The 25,130-nt window shown below is 42.8% G+C and overlaps 2 protein-coding genes and 1 pseudogene across 3 annotated transcripts; 1 reads left to right on the top strand and 2 right to left on the bottom strand.

Annotated features, from left to right (window-relative positions):
- Positions 1-1,416: 1,416 nt before the first annotated feature.
- On the top strand, positions 1,417-10,337 carry LOC143127872 (C-type mannose receptor 2-like; annotated as a pseudogene).
- Positions 10,338-11,390: 1,053 nt separating this feature from the next.
- LOC143127943 (C-type mannose receptor 2-like) lies at positions 11,391-14,486 on the bottom strand. Of its 2 annotated transcripts, XM_076289629.1 has the most exons (6): positions 14,404-14,486; positions 14,002-14,111; positions 13,464-13,850; positions 12,895-13,233; positions 12,312-12,659; positions 11,391-12,009 (listed from the first exon to the last, which is right to left on the bottom strand). In XM_076289629.1, exons 2-6 carry the CDS (start codon positions 14,036-14,038, stop codon positions 12,002-12,004), a joined length of 1,119 nt encoding a protein of 372 aa, XP_076145744.1. In that variant the 5' UTR covers positions 14,039-14,111; positions 14,404-14,486; the 3' UTR covers positions 11,391-12,001. The 2 variants fall into 2 exon arrangements, with proteins under 2 accessions (XP_076145744.1, XP_076145745.1); XM_076289630.1 differs by lacking the exon at positions 12,895-13,233.
- A 7,169-nt stretch (positions 14,487-21,655) lies between these two features.
- LOC143127941 (C-type mannose receptor 2-like) lies at positions 21,656-24,804 on the bottom strand. Its single transcript, XM_076289628.1, has 6 exons — positions 24,708-24,804; positions 24,291-24,400; positions 23,800-24,159; positions 23,229-23,567; positions 22,638-22,985; positions 21,656-22,315 (listed from the first exon to the last, which is right to left on the bottom strand). Exons 2-6 carry the CDS (start codon positions 24,328-24,330, stop codon positions 22,308-22,310), a joined length of 1,095 nt encoding a protein of 364 aa, XP_076145743.1. The 5' UTR covers positions 24,331-24,400; positions 24,708-24,804; the 3' UTR covers positions 21,656-22,307.
- Positions 24,805-25,130: the final 326 nt, after the last annotated feature.

Here is a 25,130-nt window from a genome sequence, read left to right as displayed (position 1 = left end):
CGTTGCCATGGTTACTCCGGCCTATCTGCTTGGCCCCCTCATTGCTGCTTGCAGCTATATTGTTCTATAAAACATGATATTATATTCTGCAGTGCAAAGATGCCCACTAAAGACAGGAAGCGAAAGCAGAGGGAGAAGGAGCTGCGGGAGGCAGCAAAAGGCAGTGGATCTCTGACCAGCTGGGTCAAAAAACCAAACACCACAGGTTGGAATAATCCTCATTACAGAATTAACAAGAACTATCTGACATGTCTTGTTATTAATATCAACTATATCTTCATATTGTTGCATCAATCAGAAAGCAGTATGAAACTTTTGTCAGTAAGCATTTCTCTAAGTCAGATAGACCTTGTCAATTCTGTACTAATAATGTACCAGTTGTTCACATTGCAGTGATAGCTTAATAGGCTATTCAATAGTAAATAGCACTGTTACTTGTTCTCAGGAGAGGAAAGTGCCAGATCAGATGAGGAGGTTGAGGCAGAAGCTGGAGTTAGTGCAGGAGACACTGAGGTAGAACAAACAGAAAATCTGCAGGAAACAGCCAAGCCACAGACAGATGTTGATATGGAGGAGGGAGATACTGAGGAAGAAAGTACAGAAAGTGTGCAAGATGTAGAAAATCCAGAGATAGAAACTATACTGGAAGAGGGAAGTTCTGAAGAACAGCAAGGAGAAAGTGTGTGTGAAACAGAAACCCAGGATGTCAGGGACACACCTCAGGAAGAAGATGAAGATAGTGAGGGGTCATTCCCAAATTTACTTCACTTACAACACCCAACTGATCCTGCCCATGTCCAGAAATTCAATCTAAAGTATGATGAAACTTTTATCAAGGTGTGCGTTAATATTGTACCCTGCCAGCCAGTATTTTCATTGTTTCCAAAGAATGAAGAAGGACGCTCGTTTCAGAAACAATGGTATGACAAAAATCCATGGTTAGAATATTCGCCAAGTGCTGATGCCATGTTCTGCTTCAGTTGCCGTCTCTTCTTAAACGATGAAAAACACACAGGTCTCCCAAACAACTGGAAAATAGCAGGGGTAAAGCAGGCTTTAGAAAAAATTAAAGAGCACAGTGCATCAGAATCTCATATGTGTGCTATGGTGAGGTGGAACACATTTAAGAAAAATGCATTGCAGGCTGCTTTTGAAATAGCTGATCTCCAGGGGCAAGCCGCAAGACAACAAGAGAGGGAGAGAAACAGGGAAGTGTTGTCTCGATTGATAGACATAACTCTGTTCTTGGCCAGACAGGGATTGCCATTCAGGGGAAATGATGAAACTGCTATATCAGTGAAGCGTGAGATCCAGAAAGAGATACAAGAAAGTGAAATATTTTCCATATTAATGGATGAAACCACAGATGTTGCACACAATGAACAGGTTTCCTTTGTTGTCAGATATGTACATAACATGGAAATCAAGGAGCGCTTCCTGCAGGTCTGTATTGTGCATTCAACAAGTGGAGATGCTCTTGAAAATTTAGTCATGGCTTTGCTGGAAGAAAATGGCCTCAAAATGGAGAACCTTCGGGGTCAAGGTTACAATGGGGCTGCGAATATGAGTGGTCGCTACGGGCCTTCAGTCAAGGATTCTAAAACAAAATCCTTGTAAGGCCTTGTATGTGCATTGTCAAGCTCATTGCCTTAACCTGGTGTTGGTTGAAAGTGCAAAATCAAACATCTCTTTTCTCAGTTTTTTCAACTTGGTTGAGAAACTGTATGCATTTGTGGCCAACTCTTCAAAAAGACATTCAGCATTCATTGAAACACAAAAGAGAATGTACCCCAATCAGCGCCCGCTGCAGAAGCTGTCAGACACTCGGTGGGCCTGCAGAGAAACAGCTCTCAAGACTCTAAGGAAGGTCCTTCCACCTGATGTTCCTTGAGGAAATGACACTGCAAGATCCCCCTGATGCTGCAGCTGGTGAAGCAATGAGTCTTCTCAAGGGCATCAATTTTGAGTTTTTCTTGTGTCTGGAGATCACCTGTCCAGTCTTCCAAGTGACTGCAGCTGCTTCTGATGCATTGCATGGACCAAGCTGCAGCATTCAGGATTGTAGATGGAGTTTTGCAAAGGTTAGCCCACTGCAGAACAGAGGAAGAGTTCGAAGACATTTACCAACAGACAACAGTGAAGGCTGCATCAGTGGGGCTGTACCCCCCATCTGAAATCCCTGGAGAAGCTAGGAAGAGGAAAGTGCCAGACAAGTTCAAGTATGATGCCTCATCAGCTGTTACTGACTATTCCTTTCCAACTTTGCAAGACTACTACCGTGCTAAAGTATACTATGTTTTTTTGGACACAATGACACAATAGCTTCATAGGCGCTTTAAAGGAAGAGCAAACACCACATGGGATATTTTGAGTGCTTTTCATCATCTCATAGTGCAAAACAACTGGCAAAGACAGAAGCACTGGAATTTGTTGGGAAGCTGTGTGAGTTTTATGAAATTGATGAAGAGGAGAAGTTGTTGACTGAATTGAAAGTCTTTCATTCTTCATACTCTTGCCTCCCCAGTGTGGCATCCATGCTTTCCGTGGTAAAAGAAAACAATGCCGACTTGGTTTTTCCAGAGCTGACAGGGCTGATAAAAACATATGGGGCACTGCCTGTGTCAACTGCAGCGGTGGAGCGTTCTTTCTCAAAATTGAAGCTAGTGAAGACAAAACTCCGCAGCCTTTGTCATGATGAAAGGCTGTGAGACCTTCTGCTGGCAATTGAGAAAGATATCCTTATTAAACACAGTGTCGTCATACACATTTTCAAGGACATGGCAAACCGAAAACTGTTGCTTTGAAGAACAATATACAGCATCACAAGATGGGCCTTTGACACACACACACATACATGTATGTAGAATATAGAGTTCACCATGTGGATATAGCATGATGCAACACTCCATACTGCATTTTTTGGAAAAGGTTTTATTTTGAGAATATAGTTTATAGTTAGATAGATAGATAGATAGATAGATAGATAGATACTTTATTGATCCCCAGGGGAAATTCAAGGTCTCAGCAGCATACATACAACACAAACACATTCTTTAACAGCAGAAAGAGTAATTAAAATATATAATATAAAAACACAACTAAGCAGTGAGGACAGTAGAAGATAAAGAATATGCTAAATATACTAAAATACAAATTATACTAACACTTAATACAATATATAAAAATATACTAAAATACAAATTATACTAACACTTAATCTAAATCAATTCTAAAAACAGTATCCACATAGTGGTGATTAATAAATCAGAGGCGCTTGCAATGACTGAGGCAGGGACTGAGCCTGTGATTCTCTGTGCATAGTAAGGTATGGTAAGGTGCTCTGTGTGAATGAGTGTCATGGTGGTAGTGCAATGGTGATAGTGCAAATAAGTAAGTCAACAGTGCAACAATGCAGAAATAAAGTAAAGTAAAGTCTATATATCTATATATTTAACTATTTAAGAAAATGTGGCCACAGTTCGGCTGTGGCATGGAGGGGGGGGTTATGCATATGTGCTAATGTGCTAATATAGCACGCAAACAGTGAGGCATAAAGACAGTGGTATAAGTGGCTAGTGGACAGACAGTACCAAACATGGAGGGGGTGAAGAGGCAGACAGACTATGCAGAGAAGTCTATCTCTCCTCTTCCCTTAAAGGAACACGCCACCCAATGTCAGTAGAAATATATGTTCTTACCTTAACTTTCACGAGTTGAGTCATACCTCTCCCGTGTCCGTACGTGCACTCAAACGCTCTGGTGCGCGGCTGGACTGTGTTAGCATGTTGCTATGCTAGCGGGCTTTGACGGCAACTAAGCGTAGAAGTAATCAAAAACATCCACGTTTTACCGACTTAAATACAGTTGCACGAGTAGTTGATAGAAATGCTACGGCCACGCAACGTGAAACGTGGCGATTTTCCAAGCGAATAAACCGGAGAACTACAATGTGTGGCGCAATAGCACTTGGGAGTACTTCGACCTAGCGTAGTAGTATTGTTAACACCTAATTGTAGATCCTATCCACCACAGAGTTTAGAATCCATGCTGGATCGACCCTCAGCCTCTCCCTCCCCTCTGAGCGAGAGAGAGGCACACACACTAGAGATGCGCTGATGGGCTATTATTTCAAACATAACTGCATAGCAAAACGTATCATCCATCAGCCATCCATCAACACCAAAGTTTTTTGACCAATTTTCAAAACGGCACCCGCCGACCATCCGCTGGTTGTTTTAATGTAGGCTATATGGGTGATACAGCGCTGCTGACGTGAGGCTAGAAAGCCCTTGCCTGTTCTAGGAAGACTGATCCAATGCAGCAAATATATTAAAAGGCTAAAGTCGTACATTGGCTATGTTGTAGCCTATCCCCAGAATATCAGCAGCAAACTCAGTCTCTGTCTCGCAAAACAGTCTCCAAATAAAACGCACATCGGCCTGTTGCCTATATTGCCAGCTTGTGAAAATATATCGTCCAAAATGCTTGATTGCATTGCATTCTCCACATTTTTAGCTACATTTTCATGTACCACATCAGCATTTTTGTTCAGTGAATCTTTTGTAAATTGCTTTAAAATGAATTGCGCTGTCTGTCTGAAAAAGACGCGCTCGTGCAGTCAAAATGAATGGGAGTCTTCAGAACAGGCTTTCAGTCACCCTGACATAACAGTGTGTAAAGTAGCCTATAATGTGAATGACTTGTTATTTTATCAAGGATTTCTTTCTTTTTGCAAAAAATAAAGTACAATAGGCATTAATTAGTAGGCCAGGAGCATGTTGAAATTATGTGGCAAATTGCGTTTTTTATTACAATGATAAAATTGTAAAAGGACGTGACCGAAGCTGAGGCAAGCCAGGCAATAGGCCTATGGGCCCGACGGTAATTGTAAAGCAATTTACAAAAGATTCACTGAACAAAAATGCTGATGTGGTACAGGAAAATGTAGCTAAAAATGTGGAGAATGCAATGCAATCAAGCATTTTGGACGATATATTTTCACAAGCTGGCAGAAAAGGCAACAGGGCGATGTGCGTTTTATTTGGAGACTGTTTCGCGAGACAGAGACTGAGTTTGCTGCTGATATTCTGGGGATAGGCTACAACATAGCCAATGTACGACTTTAGCCTTTTAATATATTTGCTGCATTGGATCAGTCTTCCTAGAACAGGCAAGGGCTTTCTAGCCTCACGTCAGCAGCGCTGTATCACCCATATAGCCTACATTAAAACAATCAGCGGATGGTCGGCGGGTGCCATTTCGAAAATTGGTCAAAAAACTTTGGTGTTGATGGATGGCTGATTGATGAAAAGTTTTGCTATGCAGTTATGTTTGAAATAATAGCCCATCAGCGCATCTCTAGTGTGTGTGCCTCTCTCTCGCTCAGAGGGGAGGGAGAGGCTGAGGGTCGATCCAGCATGGATTCTAAACTCTGTGGTGGATAGGATCTACAATTAGGTGTTAACAATACTACTACGCTAGGTCGAAGTACTCCCAAGTGCTATTGCGCCACACATTGTAGTTCTCCGGTTTATTCGCTTGGAAAATCGCCACGTTTCACGTTGCGTGGCCGTAGCATTTCTATCAACTACTCGTGCAACTGTATTTAAGTCGGTAACACGTGGATGTTTTTGATTACTCCTACGCTTAGTTGCCGTCAAAGCCCGCTAGCATAGCAACATGCTAACACAGTCCAGCCGCGCACCAGAGCGTTTGAGTGCACGTACGGACACGGGAGAGGTATGACTCAACTCGTGAAAGTTAAGGTAAGAACATATATTACTACTGACATTGGGTGGCGTGTTCCTTTAAGTGAGGCATTGAACAGTTCAATGGCTCTGGGGACAAAGGACTTTCTCAGTCTGTCAGTTGTGCAAGGCAGTGAGCGAAGTCTCCAGCTGATCAGGCTCTTCTGCTTAACAATAGTGCTGTGGAGTGGGTGACACTCATTGTCCAAGATGTTGATCAGTTTGTTCAGGGAAGTTTGATGGAAGGATACAAGTTCTATTTTGAGTTTACCTTGTGATAGCATGATGAAAGATTCCATGCTGCATTTCTTGCATTTAAATGTTAGATTTATATTTTGTGGATACAGTGTGAAATCGTGAATAAAATGTTTTATTTTGAGAATATAGTTTGTATATAGTTGGATGGAAGGATACAAGGTGTTTTTTAGTTTAACTTGTGGTAGCATGATGGAAGATTCCATGCTGCATTTCTTTTGCATTTAAATGTTATATTTTTATTTTGTGGACAGTGTGAAATGATTGAATAGAAGATGCTTTATTTTTGAGAATATATTTTGTATACCGTCTGATGGAAGGATACAAGGTATTTTTTGAGTTTAACTTGTGGTAGCATGATGCAAGATTCCATGCTGCACTTTTTCAAATGTTATATTTTTATTTTGTGGATACAGTGTGAAATGATTGAATAGAAGATGCTTTATTTTTGAGAATATAGTTTGTATACCGTCTGATGGAAGGATACAAGGTATTTTTTGAGTTTAACTTGTGGTAGCATGATGCAAGATTCCATGCTGCACTTTTTCAAATGTTATATTTTTATTTTGTGGATACAGTGTGATGGAAGATGTTTTATTTTGATATAATTTGCATCTAGCCTATGTATTCTCTATTGGGTTGTAATCAAAATTAAGTTTTAAATAAAGTTAACACGTTTTCTGGAAATTTTGTTCCATGTGCTCTTTTTTTCAATTTGAGCTCCTGCCCCTTCAAAGGTCTCTGCACGCCCCTGCTCGCGTGACGCATGCAACAGCACCTAAGCAGATTTTCTAAAATCGTAAAGTTAACTCCTTAATATCTAAAAAGTCAAGTAATTTCAAGTCATTTGTCTCAAGTCTAAGCCTAGTCATGAATAGCAAGTCAAAGTCAAGTGGAGTCTTTTATACATGTTGATCAAGCAAGTCTCAAGTTTTAAAAAAATGTGACTCGAGTCAAGTCATGTGACTCGAGTCCCCCATGTCTGGTATTAACTGTTATTTAGTGTTGTCATATACAATTTGTTGTGCAGTGAATTATGCATTAATTTTGGTGGTGTGTAATATTCTGGGGGTTTTATGTTTTGTAAGTGCTTGCTATACCATTAGACAACTGTACACTTAAAGATTTGAGGCATTCAGAAAGGATGACTCTGCTTCTCATTGCTACACTGCTGTTCTCGGGTCAGTCTATGTGTGTGTGTGTGTCTTTGAGTTAAAGGAGAATTCCTTGAAATCATCTTGTAAAGAAACTACCAGTGCTTTTTCAAAGTTCTCAATGTCTCGTTTTAAATGTCAGGGCCCTCGGAAGTCTACCAATAAAGTATGGAGCTACTTTGAGCTTAGTAAATGGTGTAAAACAGTGATTTATTTGCATGGCTAGGCCGATGCCCGAGGCACCCACATCAAAAAAACTGTTGGTAGCATCGGCTAACTAGCGCCAGCTTTCTGAGTGCAGGGGACAAGCCAAGATGAGCTATGAGACATACGTTCACACTCGGTATCATGTTTCAACACACTTTAGGTCAATATCACACCGGAATTCTCCTTTAAGAGAACGAAACTCTTCATTATTAGAATTTACATTTCAAATGCATTCATCATGAATCACATTCTGTATGCCCAGCACTGACACCATTGCGTTTGTGTGTGTGTGGTGGTGTGTGTGTGTGTGTGGGGGGGGGGTTGTGTATGTATGTGTGTGTGTGGTGGTGTGTGTGTGTGTGTGGGGGGGGGGGGGGTTGTGTATGTATGTGTGTGTGTGGTGGTGTGTGTGTGTGTGTGGGGGGGTTGTGTATGTATGTGTGTGTGTGGTGGTGTGTGTGTGGGGGGGGGGGGGTTGTGTATGTTTGTGTGTGTGTGGTGGTGTGTGTGTGTGTGTGTGGGGGGGGGTTGTGTATGTATGTGTGTGTGTGGTGGTGTGTGTGTGTGGGGGGGGGGGGTTGTGTATGTATGTGTGTGTGTGGTGGTGTGGGGGGGGGGGGGTTGAGTATGTGTATGTATGTGTGGGGGGGGGGTGTGTGTCTCTCTCTCTCTCTGTGTGTGTGTGTGTATCTCTCTCCTCTCCTGTTTCACATCAGTTCCATGTGGTGAAGGAACAGAAGAACTGGACAGAAGCTCAGCAGTACTGCAGAGAGGAGTTCACTGATCTCGCCACCATAGACAACATGACAGAGATGGAGGAGGTGAAAAGCATGATCCATGAAGCAGGTGCTGGAAATATGTGGATTGGGTTGAAGCAAGGAAGTAGTCTTAAGTGGCAGTGGTCACTGGCCGACAGGTATTTCTCCAGAGAGAGTTCAGGAACTAGGCTGGAATATAACCAGATGTTGTACACATATTATGTGCGGTTCTGTGGAAAGGAAAATGGTATGTTAACCTCAGCAGTATAAAGAGGCCCTTCATCTATGATGGTGAGAAGACTATTAATTCACTCAGCAATACATGCAGGCAAACTTTTGCAGGTTTTGCTGGTTTTTCAGTTGGTGACCCTTACAAAAATTTCAGGTTTCTGGTGAACAGTTGCTGCAAATTTGCGGCAAGGTTATATTTTCACATGCAAATTAGGTTTCTGGCAAACATTAACGGTTGACTTTTGGCAATGTGCAGCAATGTCATATGCAAATTAGGTTTGTCACTAGAAGTTCACTGGAAGTTTGGCATTATTGGCGAAGTGTGATGGAGACACTGGAGAACACATTTGCCACTAGTGGCAAACTTCTCATTGTTGTCTCTTGCAGCCAACAATAGCAAACTTCTGGCAATATTTTCTAGTGAACTCATTCTTGCCACAAATCACCTACAAGTTTGCTGCAAATCTGCAGCAAACATTTCATTTTTGTAAGGGTATGACTTCAGGTACTCACATTTGTTCAGTTCAGACTCACTCACTCATAAATCCATACAGGCAAAAACTGTGCGACTGTTTTTTACAGTCACACTAGTTCAGACTGTAAAGCTGTGCTGATTCTCAGTTATATGACCCCATGCATTACCACAGGGGGAAACTCCACACAGCCCTATGTGCTGGTTACTGAGGGGGAGAACTGGGCAGATGCTCAGAGATACTGCAGAGAGAAACACACAGACCTGGCCAGTGTGAGGAATCAGGCAGAGAACGACCAGATAGAGGAAGTTAGAGGATGTGTTGATGGTGCCTGGATCGGCCTGTTCAGAGATGCCTGGGAGTGGTCAGATGGCAGCAACTCCTAATTCCACCACTGGAAAACTGAAGAACCCAATGGTGATGGTGGTGCGAATAAGTGCACTGAAATTAAGTCCAGTGGTCAGTGGAATGATGAAGAATGTAACAGTCATCTGAACTTCATGTGCTATGAAGGTCAGTCTTTTTTCAGCTTGATTCTTTTCATCATCTAGTGGTGTTACCATCTCTTTTATTTTTGACCCCTTACATACAAATAGCTATATATCTATAGCTCTAGCATGCTCTGTGCATTTTCCATCTGGTCACCCAACTCATTTAGTCATTGTAGATAGAAGGAGAATCTTAGATGAACTTCAGTACTGAACAGAGGGATCTTGTTTTCCTATTTTCCATCCAGACAACCTGGTTCTAGTCCGTGAGAATAAGAGCTGGTCAGAGGCGCTGCAGTACTGCCGAGAACATCATGTGGACCTGGTGTCTGTGACGTCCGAGCGGGTCCAGCGCTGGGTGAGTGAGCGGGCTAAAGGAGCCTCCACTGCTCACGTGTGGCTGGGCCTGCTCCACTCTATGGTGTGGGCTGGTACTGGGTCTTTGGAGAGAAAATCTGCTACAACCACTGGACCCCAGGGCACGACCAAGTGGGGTCCTTCCAACAAAGAGTGGGGGCAGTGGAGTCTGGAGGGGGGCAGTAGGTCAGCAACCTGACTAAGACCGACAAACTGAACTTCATCTGCACCACTGTGGGTGAGTGTCTTTGCTCATTATGGACATGTGTGTTAATTAATTAATTAATTAATTTTATTGACTCCATTACTGTAATCTGCCTGTCCCGCAGTGAACTCTTATCGTTTTCTCTTCTGGTTCCGGTGTGTTCTATGTTAACTACACTGAATTAAAAATTCATGACACAAACTATGCTGCCCAATTCTCTGAAATAAAGAGTGTGTAACAGATTAGGTATTGGGCTGTCTGTAGGCTACTATGACACCTCTTCTGTCTTCCTGAACTGAATTACATTTAACTTGTGTGCCTTTGTTCTAAGCCTGTTCTATCCATTGGGATTCCCTGACCCCCTGGGTACAATCAGTCGCTAAATACTTTTTACCTTTACAAATTCATTTAATAAAGATAACTCTGACCACAATGACTTTTGCCTGTCAACTTGAAGGGTAGGACACACATACACAAACACACACACACACAAAGCAAAAGTTGGCTCCTAATTGACCTCGTATTTACTATACACTTTACTGTAAGGTTACATGAATTATCAGGAATTCATGCATGAATTTATTCATGATTTATATATTACTTAATTTCTTAAAGGAGAAATCCAGCGACCTTTCACATAGATCTCCATTTCTCACCTTATTTAAACTGCCGTAGCCTGCCTACTCTTGCCGCCTTCTCTGCAAGCTTTTTTGCAACCCACCTCCACCCCATCTCCTCCTCATCTGACTTATCAATGTCTAGTTGCCATTGGTGCATGCTCTGTTCTGTACCCTGAACTGTAATACAAGAAAATAATAAAAATAATATAATAATAAGCTTTATTTGTATAGCACCTTTCATACACATAATGCATAGTGTGTGTGTGTGTGTATGTGTGGTTCCGTCATCTTGGAGTTATGGTTTCTGTAGATGCAGATGTAGATGACCACAGGCTGATAAAGACCGGGCATCCCATGTGGTCTGAAGCACAGAGAGACTATATTGCATTAGGAATGACCACTGACTCACCACCTGCCACTACACCTTCTGCCAGTAGAGGGCAGCAGAGAGCCACTCCCCTGCATCACAGTGCTGAGAACAGAGCGCCACACTCATTCTATCTTACTGGCCAGCATCTCCACACAGGACAAGGGGCCCAAAACATCAGTAGTTTCAATGAGGCTTTTTACATTTAACATTTTATGTTTCTCATTTTACGTTGGTATTTGTACACGTTGTAACTATAGAAGTCATAACATGAACATGAACCCGAATTCTACTTTAACTGGCGTGCCATTGTCAAGCAACATGTCCACCACACGTCCATCCTTCATTTAGTTCCACTGTGTCCCTGTGACTTAACTATGTTAATTTAGTTCCACTGTGTCCCTGTGACTTAACTATGTTCATTTAGTTCCACTGTGTCCCTGTGACTTAACTATGTTAATTTAGTTCAACTCTGTCCCTGATTCTCAAATAGTGTATGAGCATGTAAGATAACACAAACAACCATCATGCTGATCAAAGTCATTTTTATTAGGAGTTTGCATAGTACATTTTACATTTTACATTCCAAATAAGAAATGTTCATCATATTATTTAGAAATAGTCATGTCAGGTAGCCTACAGTAAGCATTTATAAATTCTACATCTTGACAAGTATATGATAGTAGTTGTTAGTTAGTAGTACTCATAGTAGTGTATGTGATAGTAGTTGGTAGTTAGTTCGTAGTACTCATAGTAGTGTATGTGATAGTAGTCAGTAAATCGTTAGTAGTACTCATAGTAGTGTATGTGATAGTAGTTGGTAGTTAGTTAGTACTCATAGTAATGTATGTGATAGTAGTTGTTATTAGTAGTACTCATAGTAGTGTATGTGATAGTAGTTGTTAGTTAGTAGTACTCATAGTAGTGTATGTGATAGTAGTTGGTAGATAGTTAGTACTAGTACTCATAGTAGTGTATGTGATAGTAGTTGGTAGATAGTTAGTAGTACTCATAGTAGTGTCATAGTAGTTGGTAGTTAGTTAGTAGTACTCATAGTAGTGTATGAGTGGTGAGCATCAATGGGAGCTTTAGGACCCTGAGGAGTTTCTCCGATGCTCTGGACTGGGGAGGATCCAGTCCTACTGCTCTGTAAGAGGACATTAAACACACACACACGCACATGCACATACACACAAATACACTCACGCACACATACACACACAAACGCACATACAGTATACACGCACACACATACGTAAACTGAAGTTAAACCAACACTGTAATATTCCTATCTCCTCCATTAAAGTTTCTTTCAGTCCAGGACTAGGCTTAATTGATGTACTGAAGAGGCCAGTTTACATTCTTTTTTTTAAGAAGATCAACCTTCCACCCGCACAGACACACACACACATACACACTCATGTCTATATTAAGGAGAGATGGACTCACCTTCAGTGGTGCAGATGAAGTTGAGTTTGTCGGTCTCAGTCAGGTTGCTGACCCACTGCCCCCCTCCAGACTCCACTGCCCCCACTCTGTATTTGCAGGACTCCACTTGCTCTTGTCCTGGGGCCCAGTTGCTGTAGCAAACGTTCTCTCCACAGACCCAGAACCAGCCCAGGCCGCAGGCGTGACGCAGGCCCAGCCACACGTGAGCAGTGGAGGCTCCTTTAGCCCGCTCACTCACCCAGCGCTGGACCCGCTCGGACGTCACAGACACCAGGTCCACATGATGCTCTCGGCAGTACTGCAGCTCCTCTGTCCAGGTCTTACTCTCACGGACCAGAACCAGCTTGTCTGGAGGGAAAACAGAGGAAAGTGAGATGCATGTGTTCAGTGTTGAGATTCTTATTTTATCTTCAGTAGCTACATGTGCAGGGTGACCAGATGGACAATTCAGAGAGAGATGGCAACCACACCAGCAGATAGTGACACAAGTAATAAATCAGAACACCATTTAGAGACAGTGACACTGTAAGGAGACGATGGTAACACTCGGCAACAAAATGAATCAAGCTGAAAAAAGAATGACCTTCATAGCAGATGAAGTTCTGAGGTTGGCTACACTGTGCATCATTCCACTGACCACTGGACTTAATTTCAGTGCACTTATCCGCACCACCATCATAACTGGGTTCTCCAGTTTTCCAGTGGCGGAATGAGGAGTTGCTGCCATCTGACCACTCCCAGGTATCTCTGAACAGGCCGATCCAGGCACCATTAACACGTCCTCTAACTTCCTCTATCTGGTCATTCTCTGCCTGATTCCTCACACTGGCCAGGTCTGTGTGTTTCTCTCTGCAGTATCTCTGAGCATCTGCCCATTTCTTCTTATCAGTGACCAGCACATAGGGATGTGTGGAGTCTCCCCCTGTGGTAATGCATGAGTCACGGTTAACTGAGAATCAGCACAGCTTTACAGTCTGAACTAGCGTTGGTGTTACAACTTGTGTTAGTGTTACAAACTGTCGCTCAGTTTGGCTACCTGTATTCATGAGTGAGTGAGTCTGAACTGAACTGAACCTGAAGCAATACGCAACTGATTTATGACCTGCAAAGGTTTTCTGCATGTATTGCTGAATGAATGAATAGTCTTCTCACCATCATAGCAGATGAAGGGTCTGGGTTGTGAGCAGTGGAGATCATGCCATTTTCCTTCATACAGATTCACACATTTTTCTGTCTCTCCCCCTGGTTGGTTTATACCCCAGTTCCTGAACTCTGTTTCATTCTCTCTGTAGAAATTCCTGTCGGCCAGAGACCACTGCCACTGCCACTTAAGACTGCTTCCTTGCTTCAACCCAATCCATGCCTTCTCAGCACCTGCTTCATGGATAATGCTCTTCACCTTCTCCATCTCTGTCATGTCGTCTATGGTGGCGAGGTCAGTGAGCTCCTCTCTGCAGTACTGCTGAGCTTCTGTCCAGTTCTTCTCTTCCTTCACCACATGGAACTGACGTGGTACAGAGGAGGAAAGACTGCACAGACCTGAGTGGAGAGAGAGGAGTACACACACACACACACACACACACATAATGGGTTCAATGGAGGGCACATGGAATGGGATGCTTGATGAATGTATTTGAAATGTAAATGAGTCTCATTCTCGTGACTGAAACACACATACACATAGACTGACCTGAGAACAGCAGTGTAGCAATGAGAAACAGAGTCATGATGTATGATCTCCTGAAGTATTCACAGTAGTCTTTAAGATTTCAGTATAGCAGGCACTTTTCTCCAGATCAACTTACAAAACGTAAAAAAAAGAATATTACAATCCCCCAAAATCTGTGCATAATGCACACAGCACAACAAATTGCATAGGACAACACTAAATATCTGTACTACAAGCAACATGTTCTACAACAACAACAACAACAACAATAATAATACCAATAATAAATAATAATAACTATGATAATAATAACAATAAGAGGCTGGTACACATCACACAAAGAGTAAGGAAAACAAAATAAAATAGTGTCTTGTGTGAAGTCTGAGGTGCTGGTTTGATTAAGATGGATGAACTGGGTCTTACCTGTCAGACAGTTCTGGAGTTGCTCCTCTGTTGTCACCCCTTCTGGTTACGCTGGCTGGTTGTCTCTGAGAGAGTGACCCCCCTGTGACTGGTTCAGGTGTCTGTTGCCTGTATTTATTGTACTTCATGCATTCAACCTGCTCCGATGTCCTTTATGCAAACAAACGCCACACCCCCAGACACATACACACATACTCACACACTTGGGCATACACATAAATGACTATGGTCTCATTGCATACACACATCATCATCATGAAGTGTATGGAATAGTTCTGTCCTGTAACATCTCAAGTTCTCCAACTCACTTGAACCCAGTCCAGTTTGCTGAATGACAAAAAACAATGTCTCTCACATAGACAATAATAATTTTATGTATCTAAGATTTCTGCTCAGCATTCAACACAATCATCGCACAGAGGATGATAATGAAAGTCAGTGGCATATAATCATTGAACTATAATTAAGGGAATGGCGTGTATCCCTGGACGCCTGGACATTCAGAAAAGAAAAGATCCATCTTTTATATGTTTTGAGTGGCACTAGGGCTCCATACCCACTGCCCCTCCCCACAGCGCTGGTAATAACGTGGTAACAATTACGATGATCTGCAAAGGCGTAGTTTTGGTCTCAGCATTGATGGGGACAGAAATATTGTCGCCTTTGGAGGACAAACACAGAAGGGAGACTTGTACAGCCACCAACAGACAGAGAGTTCCTAATCCTCGCTCCCACACACTAACACCGTAGCATGTTTTTTAAATTGTCCTAATATTGTTGAGAATTGCTCTAAACTTAAACTGTTTACCATGTTGTTAGTCGCTTTGGCTAAAAATGCGTCAGCCAAATGTAATGTAATGTAATGTAATGTAATGTAATGTTAGTGCCACCGCAAAGCGAAGTAGCCTAAAGCCTCTTTCACACCGGATGCGTGCCGTGAGCGTGTCCGCTGTGCGGTGTGTCCGTTTTTATTTCGGCTCCCATGTTAACAGGTTAGACCTTGCTCACCGCCTGCGTGACACGCACGTCTCAGGCAAGGCTCGAGCCGCGCCGAAACGTGTGCATGCTAGAAATAGAACCGACGCCTGAAGTGAAGAGATGTAGGCTGAATGGCCGCATGAGCGCAGTGTCAGACACGTTTCTGGTGTGTAAAGACATAGAAAATGCCACGCAACTGACACGCAACAGACACGCCACGTTCACGCCACGCACCCGGTGTGAAACGGACCTAAGCTTTGACACTCTAACGTGCGTGTCATATAACCTCCTTTGGTTTCAGACAATCAAATGACAGTTTATTTTGCTGTCGTCCTGGCCATCGGAAATAGACCAAATAGCACAAAGGATTTCGCTAAAATATTGGTGGATTTTCTCATCTCAAAATATTGATGGAGATTAGTCACCATGGTCCCCATTGGGGGAGGTATGGGGGAGTTGGCATCCCTGCAGAAGCTTCCAGGAAAGTCCATTTCCTGTTCTGGACTAGGCTTCTCTGGGTTGCTTGTGGGTATACAGTGCCACTGTGGTTTTACTCGGCCTCAGACAGTGCCATGGAAGTTCACATTGTTGCCACATTTCCCCACTGTGTTTGAATAACAAAACAAGCACAACAGACATGGCCTGAGATAAGAAGATACTGTTGTCCATTGTTGGCAAGCAAATGTGTTTTAAAAAAGAAAAGAAAAATAATTATAGTGATATTCTTGTCCATATGAACAAGTTTATAGTGGACAAGAAGGTCTCTGCTGGTCAGACAGTGAGGCCCAGTGAGACCTAAAGAAAGAGAAAATCCAATACACTCTTCTTTAGCAAACACATAGGAAAGTTTTTATTTTGATGTTTATTTCATAATCCACAAACCGCCTTCTTCGGACACAGTTTCCACTTTTGTGTAGGGAAGCCTAATTACAAACACCCTAGGTGGCTGTACATCATATAGATAAGATGAGACCTGAGGTGCATTGAAATTCACATACACAGGCGAATGTTTGCAAACTTTTGCAAACAGTTTTCCGTTATTGAACAATCGCAAACAGTCGGAGGAGGTAGTTCTCCGCGAACATACAGTGGAACTGGACGTGAGTTTGACGAATAGAAGGCAACAATGCAATTACCGTTACAATGGAATGTTAACACCAAATCGTTCAAATTGAACTGTTCAAAGAAAACATGTTTACGACGAATGTTCCTCACTGTTAGCCACATTTGAACGCACCTCAGACAGTAAAGATAACAGAGAAGGACTGAAATTAGGGATGCAAACGGCGCGCCTTTTTCGCAAATGCAACCCGAAGTGACAAGTGACGAACTGACTTATTTTCAATGACACCTACCACATAAGGGCGAGAAACTGATGTGTGGGCTTATCCTAACAGACAGACCGCACTACTGTTGATACATTTTAACTGTACATTTTCGTGCAGAAGAACGTTATTTTGGGGCGCATTGAGAAAGTGAAGTGAACTATTTTGCACTCTGTTATGATACTGTCAGATCTAGGGTAACACTATGGCTAATATATGCAACTTTTCATTTGCAGAATGAGAGAATTTGATGAGAGTGAGGCACTAACAGTTAAGAAAGTGGATGAGGGTTGTAAAACAAAGTGGAACTGGTCTTGGTTACAGCAGGGATGGATTACTGCACGGGCCTACCGGGGTCAGGGGGCCCTGATGCCCAAGCCTTTGCAAGGAATCATTGCCTCAATATCAACAAATCGGGATGTAGGCTATGAATCTGATTGAATTTAGTATTGGCCATCCCCAAAATGCACCAGAATACAGTTAATCACATCAGAAAAATTAAAAATGTTCTGGGGGAGGACCCCCAAACCCCCCCTCCCACATATACGGCAATAAGTGGGGGGCCCTTAATACATCTGGGACCAGGGGCCCGAAAGTTCATCATCCGCTCATGGGTTACAGGTTGAAACGGAGATTGAGGTCAAGACAGCCAAACACAAACACATTTTTGTGTGAATAGGGTGAGCCCTGGATGGCAGAGGTGGTGGCAAAATGTAATTATATGATATTTCCTGCGGGGGCATGGGCTTCGATAATCTCACTCCTTTTTGACCATCCCTCTGTTTGCATCCCTGGAAATCCATTTCTCCATTTAGCCTGTTATGAGACACGGAGGGTCTCAGCTTTCTAGAGGTCAAGCATTTGATGGTAGGCAAAAATAGGTCGCAACAGTGCCTTCTGAAGTATAGGCACACTGGCACAGTGCAATTCTTTGGGGGAAAGCCTAGAAATGGCATATCCAACAAGACTGTAGAACTTCCAGAAGTTCAACCATGAGACTGCATCTGGATTGCTATTGTGCATAATATGAAAGTGTTTTGCTATAGAATAATCCTTTTTTCTTTTCTAATGGCATTTTCATATTCGTATTCATCCTTTAAGCCGTGTCTTATTCCTGTCTCTGTAAAAGCAGCCACAAATACATGATAAATAAGTACTCATTCTGCTTGACTTATCGGCTGCCTTTGACATGGTTAATCACCGCATCCTTTTCTCTATACTCTCTAACATGGGAATCTCCGGTTCTGCTCTCTCCTGGTTTGAATCCTACCTCACAAGACGCTCGTTTAATGTATCATGGCTTGGTCAGCTATCTGCACCTCACCATCTCACCACAGGGGTCCCCCAGGGCTCAGTGCTGGGCCCCCTTCTCTTTGCTATCTACACCAGTGGTTCTTAAACTTTTTGTCTGGCGACCCCATAAAAAAGTATGGCGAGGTCTGGCGACCCCACTTTCCCCAAACCCATTCTAAGTCCTTACTCAAATACCCCCCTCAAACGTTAACAACTAAATCAAGCAAAAAATAGAAAGCAAGTCATTTGTTTTATTTACTCCATATGAACAAGAACCGAGAAAACCAAACAATCACGATTAAACAAGTGTAGGCTGCCGCCATGATCAGAGCGCTATGCGTAGCACGCACACACACATACACATGCAGCATTAGGCCTACAACGTTACATTAATTATATTTATGGCGATAACAATAACAATATTTTTTTATTTCCCTTTTCTGGTTTACTATCTTTAACAATTTCAATGGGAAGGGTGGGCATGCTTCCGTGAACATAGCAAGTTAATTCTAGGAGGAATGCTGCATACGGCGACACGGAGATTTTCCTCCACGGTGCTGAGCCGACATCTGTATTTTGAGATGTCGTTTCATTTTGACAGGTTTTAAGCTCTCATTCGCCAGAACATCGCCGCAAATCACACATTGTGGGTGGTCGAGGTTATCTTTAACTTGGCAAGTGAATGCATATTTCAGAAATTCTTTCTGATAAAGTCGACGCACCGTTTGTTCTTTTTTATTCTCACCGGCCTGTAGACTTGTCCCATCTGAGGATCACGGAGGAGTAGACGCACTGGTAGATGGCACTTCCGAGCTTTTGTTAAATTTTTTAAGCAGCCACCTGTCCATTTTGGCTAGTAGGCTACCTATGTCTTTTGTTTTGTTTTACTTAAAATAGCGGGAACAAGTTGAGTTTGCATAGTGGGAGCAGATAGTTATTGTTTCTATCACCGGACCAGTATCCCATACAAATTCTCTCTCTTCTCTTAACTGCGTGTAAATAAGAAAAAGGCAGAAAAGGCCAATATTATTTTCCTTTGTTTCACCTAATAATAATTTCAGACTGAATACAGAAAATAATTGGCGACCCCACGTAGTTTAAGAATCACTGATCTACACCACCTCCTTGGGACAGATTATCCGTTCTTTGGCTTCTCATACCACTGCTATGCAGACGACACACAGCTCTATCTGTCCTTTCCACCTGATGACCCCTTGCTTTCAGTCAGTTGTTTTTCACCACCTCCAGCTGAACCTCTCAAAGACTGAACTGCTGGTCCTCCCAGCTAAACCTACCATACACCACGACATCAACATCAAATTTGACTCCCTGTCTGTTTCACTTACCAGGAATGCAAGAAATCTAGGAGTTGTTCTCGACAACCAACTAACCTTCTCAGATCATGTTGCCTCAGTCGCCCGGTCATGCCGTTTCGCATTCTACAACATACGGAAAATCAGGGCTTACTTGACTCAAGACGCTACCCAACTCCTGGTTCAGGCAATAGTCATCTCATGACTTGACTACTGCAATGCCCTCCTGACAGGTCTCCCAGCCTGCGCAGTGAAACCCCTTCAGATGATCCAGAACGCGGCGGCGTGCCTGGTCTACAACCAACCCAAAAGGGCACATGTTACCCCGCTGCTCATCCAGCTACACTGGCTACCTATGGCGGCCTGCATCAAATTCAAGGCTCTAACGCTTGCCTACAAAGTAGTCTCCGGTTCTGCTCCCACCTACTTGAATGCCCTCATACAGACATACGCTACCTCCAGACCGTTGCGCTCCTCAGACAAACAACATCTAGCTCTACCACCGGTACGCTCAGGCCAATCCAAACTTTTCTCATCTGTTGTTCCTCGTTGGTGGAACACACTGCCAGTTCCTACAAGGGCAATGACATCCCTCTCCATTTTCAAAAAACTCCTGAAGACCCAGCTCTTTAGAGGACATCTCCTCTCATAGCACTACTTACAACTAGTCTCGCTGATCCTAGCACTTACCAGCTGTCTTGAACTGACACTCAACTGTTTAAAAACAGCACTCACTGATGCACTTATTCTTACTGTATTCTACCGTTTTTAAATTGTCCTAAAATTGACATTGAAAATGACTTTAAAGCTTAACTGTTACTATGTTAGTCGCTTTGGTTAAAAATGCGTAAGCCAAATGTAATGTAATGTAATGTAAATGGTATACTACAAATGTGGTGTGACGATTCATAAATGCTTTGCTGTCATGCACCTTACTTGTCTTTAAATCACTAAATTGTTTTGTGTTGGCACCTGTTGCCTGTATTTTTAGTATGTCATGCATTCAATCTGCCTTCAGCTGTGAAGTTCATTGTTGTGACCTTCCCCCAATGTGTTTGCATAAGAAAACACGTGCGACAAACATGGCCTGAGATGGGAAGATAGTGTTGGCAATATTTGGGAATGCAAAAGTGTTGGAGTGGGTTATGGACAAGTTACTTATTGTGAGAATGGTCTCTTCTGGTCAGACAGTGAGGCCCAGTGAGTGTGTGAGTGAGTAGGAGTGAGTCCAAGTGTGTGTGCGTCAAAAGGGGAAGGTGGCAAAATATGAGCGAGGAGTGGAAGCGGTGGGAAAGGGAGAGTGACAGGTGTTCTTATAGCCTGCACCAGGTGTGCCTAATGATCCATTAACGTCCTGACTGCAGCCTGCAGCCTCTCTATTACTGCCTTTATGCCGACCGTAAACTCGGAGGACCTGACTTTTCCGTCCTCAAAAAAAGTGTGTTCATGAGATCAGCTCGGAAAACAAATACAGGAAATGCATCAATAAGTTATTAGAACTGCTTACTATGGTTTAGCAAGAAGGAAAATGTCTTGGGTGAGTGTTTCTATCTATAGTGTTAATTTAGTGATGAATTACCTTGCCTAGTATTTGTAATGAGAGTGAGATTGGCCTCTGGTGTGTGATAGTGACGTCAAATTTGTATAGCACCTTTCATACACAACATAATGCAGCTCAAAGTTCTTTACATGTGTGTGTATGTGTGTGTGTGTGTGTGTATGTGTGGTTCCGTCATCTTGGAGTTATGGTTTCTGTAGATGCAGATGTAGATGACCACAGGCTGATAAAGACCGGGCATCCCATGTGGTCTGAAGCACAGAGAGACTATATTGCATTAGGAATGACCACTGACTCACCACCTGCCACTACACCTTCTGCCAGTAGAGGGCAGCAGAGAGCCACTCCCCTGCATCACAGTGCTGAGAACAGAGCGCCACACTCATTCTATCTTACTGGCCAGCATCTCCACACAGGACAAGGGGCCCAAAACATCAGTAGTTTCAATGAGGCTTTTTACATTTAACATTTTATGTTTCTCATTTTACGTTGGTATTTGTACACGTTGTGACTATAGAAGTCATAACATGAACATGAACCCGAATTCTACTTTAACTGGCGTGCCATTGTCAAGCAACATGTCCACCACACGTCCATCCTTCATTTAGTTCATCTGTGTCCCTGTGACTTAACTATGTTAATTTAGTTCCACTGTGTCCCTGTGACTTAACTATGTTCATTTAGTTCCACTGTGTCCCTGTGACTTAACTATGTTAATTTAGTTCAACTCTGTCCCTGATTCTCAAATAGTGTATGAGCATGTAAGATAACACAAACAACCATCATGCTGATCAAAGTCATTTTTATTAGGAGTTTGCATAGTACATTTTACATTTTACATTCCAAATAAGAAATGTTCATCATATTATTTAGAAATAGTCATGTCAGGTAGCCTACAGTAAGCATTTATAAATTCTACATCTTGACAAGTATATGATAGTAGTTGTTAGTTAGTAGTACTCATAGTAGTGTATGTGATAGTAGTTGGTAGTTAGTTCGTAGTACTCATAGTAGTGTATGTGATAGTAGTCAGTAAATCGTTAGTAGTACTCATAGTAGTGTATGTGATAGTAGTTGGTAGTTAGTTAGTACTCATAGTAATGTATGTGATAGTAGTTGTTATTAGTAGTACTCATAGTAGTGTATGTGATAGTAGTTGTTAGTTAGTAGTACTCATAGTAGTGTATGTGATAGTAGTTGTTAGTTAGTAGTACTCATAGTAGTGTATGTGATAGTAGTTGGTAGATAGTTAGTACTAGTACTCATAGTAGTGTATGTGATAGTAGTTGGTAGATAGTTAGTAGTACTCATAGTAGTGTCATAGTAGTTGGTAGTTAGTTAGTAGTACTCATAGTAGTGTATGAGTGGTGAGCATCAATGGGAGCTTTAGGACCCTGAGGAGTTTCTCCGATGCTCTGGACTGGGGAGGATCCAGTCCTACTGCTCTGTAAGAGGACATTAAACACACACACACGCACACGCACACGCACACACGCACATGCACATACACACAAATACACTCACGCACACATACACACACAAACGCACATACAGTATACACGCACACACATACGTAAACTGAAGTTAAACCAACACTGTAATATTCCTATTTCCTCCATTAAAGTTTCTTTCGGTCCAGGACTAGGCTTAATTGATGTACTGAAGAGGCCAGTTTACATTATTTTTTTTCAGAAGATCAACCTTCCACCCGCACAGACACACACACACATACACACTCATGTCTATATTAAGGAGAGATGGACTCACCTTCAGTGGTGCAGATGAAGTTGAATTTGTCGGTCTCAGTCAGGTTGCTGACCCACTGCCCCCCTCCAGACTCCACTGCCCCCACTCTGTGTTTGCAGGACTCCACTTGCTCTTGTCCTGGGGCCCAGTGGTTGTAGCAGACGGTCTCTCCACAGACCCAGTACCAGCCCAGGCCATAGGAGTGGAGCAGGCCCAGCCACACGTGAGCAGTGGAGGCTCCTTTAGCCAGCTCACTCACCCAGCGCTGGACCCGCTCGGACGTCACAGACACCAGGTCCACATGGTGTTCTCGGCAGTACTGCAGCGCCTCTCTCCAGGTCTTATTCTCATGGACCAGAACCAGTATGTCTGGAGGGAAAATAGAGGAAAGTGAGATGCATGTGTTCAGTGTTGAGATTCTGAGATTCTTATTTTATCTTCAGTAACTACATGTGCAGGGTGACCAGATGGACAATTCAGAGACAGATGGCAACCACACCAGCAGATAGTGACACAAGTAATAAATCAGAACACCATTTAGAGACAGTGACACTGTAAGGAGACGATGGTAACACTCACCAACAAAATGAATCAAGCTGAAAAAATACTGACCTTCGTAGCAGATGAAGTTCTGAGATCGGCTACACGGTGCATCATACCACTGACCACTGGGCGTAATTTCAGTGCACTTATCCGCACCACCATCATAACTGGGTTCTCCAGTGTTCCAGTGGCGGAATGAGGAGTTGCTGCCATCTGACCACTCCCAGGTATCTCTGAACAGGCCGATCCAGGCACCATTAACACGTCCTCTAACTTCCTCTATCTGGTCATTCTCTGCCTGATTCCTCACACTGGCCAGGTCTGTGTGTTTCTCTCTGCAGTATCTCTGAGCATCTGCCCATTTCTTCTTATCAGTGACCAGCACATAGGGATGTGTGGAGTCTCCCCCTGTGGTAATGCATGAGTCACGGTTAACTGAGAATCAGCACAGCTTTACAGTCTGAACTAGCGTTGGTGTTACAACTTGTGTTAGTGTTACAAACTGTCGCTCAGTTTGGCTACCTGTATTCATGAGTGAGTGAGTCTGAACTGAACTGAACCTGAAGCAATACGCAACTGATTTATGACCTGCAAAGGTTTTCTGCATGTATTGCTGAATGAATGAATATAGTCTGCTCACCATCATAGCAGATGAAGGGCCTGAGGCACCAGCAGTGGAGATCATACCATTTTCCTTCCCACAGATTCACACATTTTTCTGTCCCTCCAGTCGGTTCACCTGGAGCCCAGTTCCTGAACTCTGCTTCATTCTCTCTGTAGAAATCCCTGTCGGCCAGAGACCACTGCCACTTTCCCTGCTTCAGCCCAATCCAAGCATTTCCAGCACTTATTATGTTATTCACCTTATTCTCTGTCATGTCGTCTATGGTGGCGAGGTCAGTGAACTCCTCTCTGCAGTACTGCTGAGCTTCTCTCCAGTTCTTCTGTTCCTTCACCACATGGAACTGACGTGGCACAGAGGAGGAGAGACTGCCCAGACCTGAGTGGAGAGAGGAGCACACACACACACACACACACATAAACATGCACACACGTGATGCATGATGAATGTATTTGAAATGTAAATGAGTCTCATTCTCATAACTGAAACACACACACACATACACTGACCTGAGAACAGCAGTGTAGCGATGACAAGCAGAGTCATCATGTCTGATCTCCTGAAGTCTTCACAGTAGTCTTTAAGATTTCAGTATAGCAGGCACTTTTCTCCAGATCAACTTACAAAACGTAAAAAAAAGAATATTACAATCCCCCAAAATCTGTGCATAATGCACACAGCACAACAAATTGCATAGGACAACACTAAATATCTGTACTACAAGCAACATGTTCTACAACAACAACAACAACAACAACGACGACAACAACAATAATAATACCAATAATAAATAATAATAACTATGATAATAATAACAATAGGAGGCTGGTACACATCACACAAAGAGTAAGGCAAACAAAATAAAATAGTATCTTGTGTGAAGTCTGAGGTGCTGGTTTGATTAAGATGGATGAACTGGGTCTTACCTGTCAGACACTCTGGAGTTGCTCCTCTGTTGTCACCCCTTCTGGTTACGCTGGCTGGTTGTGTCTGAGAGAGTGACCCCCCTGTGACTGGTTCAGGTGTCTGTTGCCTGTATTTATTGCACTTCATGCATTCAACCCGCTTCGATGTCCTTTATGCAAACAAATGCCACACCCCCCCCCCCACACACACACACACACACACACACACACACATGCTCACACACTTGGGCATACACACATGAGTTCAGATAGTAACTGACACACTTTCACACTCTGTCACACACACACACAGACACACACACTTTTAACATTTTAATACTAACATTTAACATTACTGGTCAGATCTGAATATGTTTTTAAAACATTATAGCTCTCAAGAGTCTGAGGCTATCACGCTGCTGTTCAATCAGTGTTTGAAGTCCA

This window comes from Alosa pseudoharengus, unplaced genomic scaffold (genome assembly GCF_046254945.1).
Source record: "Alosa pseudoharengus isolate Yale_2024_CS ecotype anadromous, Long Island Sound unplaced genomic scaffold, YU_APseudo_1.1 YU_APseudo_1.1_scf_17, whole genome shotgun sequence".
NCBI classification, from domain to species: Eukaryota; Metazoa; Chordata; class Actinopteri; order Clupeiformes; family Clupeidae; genus Alosa; species Alosa pseudoharengus.
Note: the sequence above shows the minus strand (reverse complement) of the source record. Positions and strands in the feature narration are given on the sequence as shown.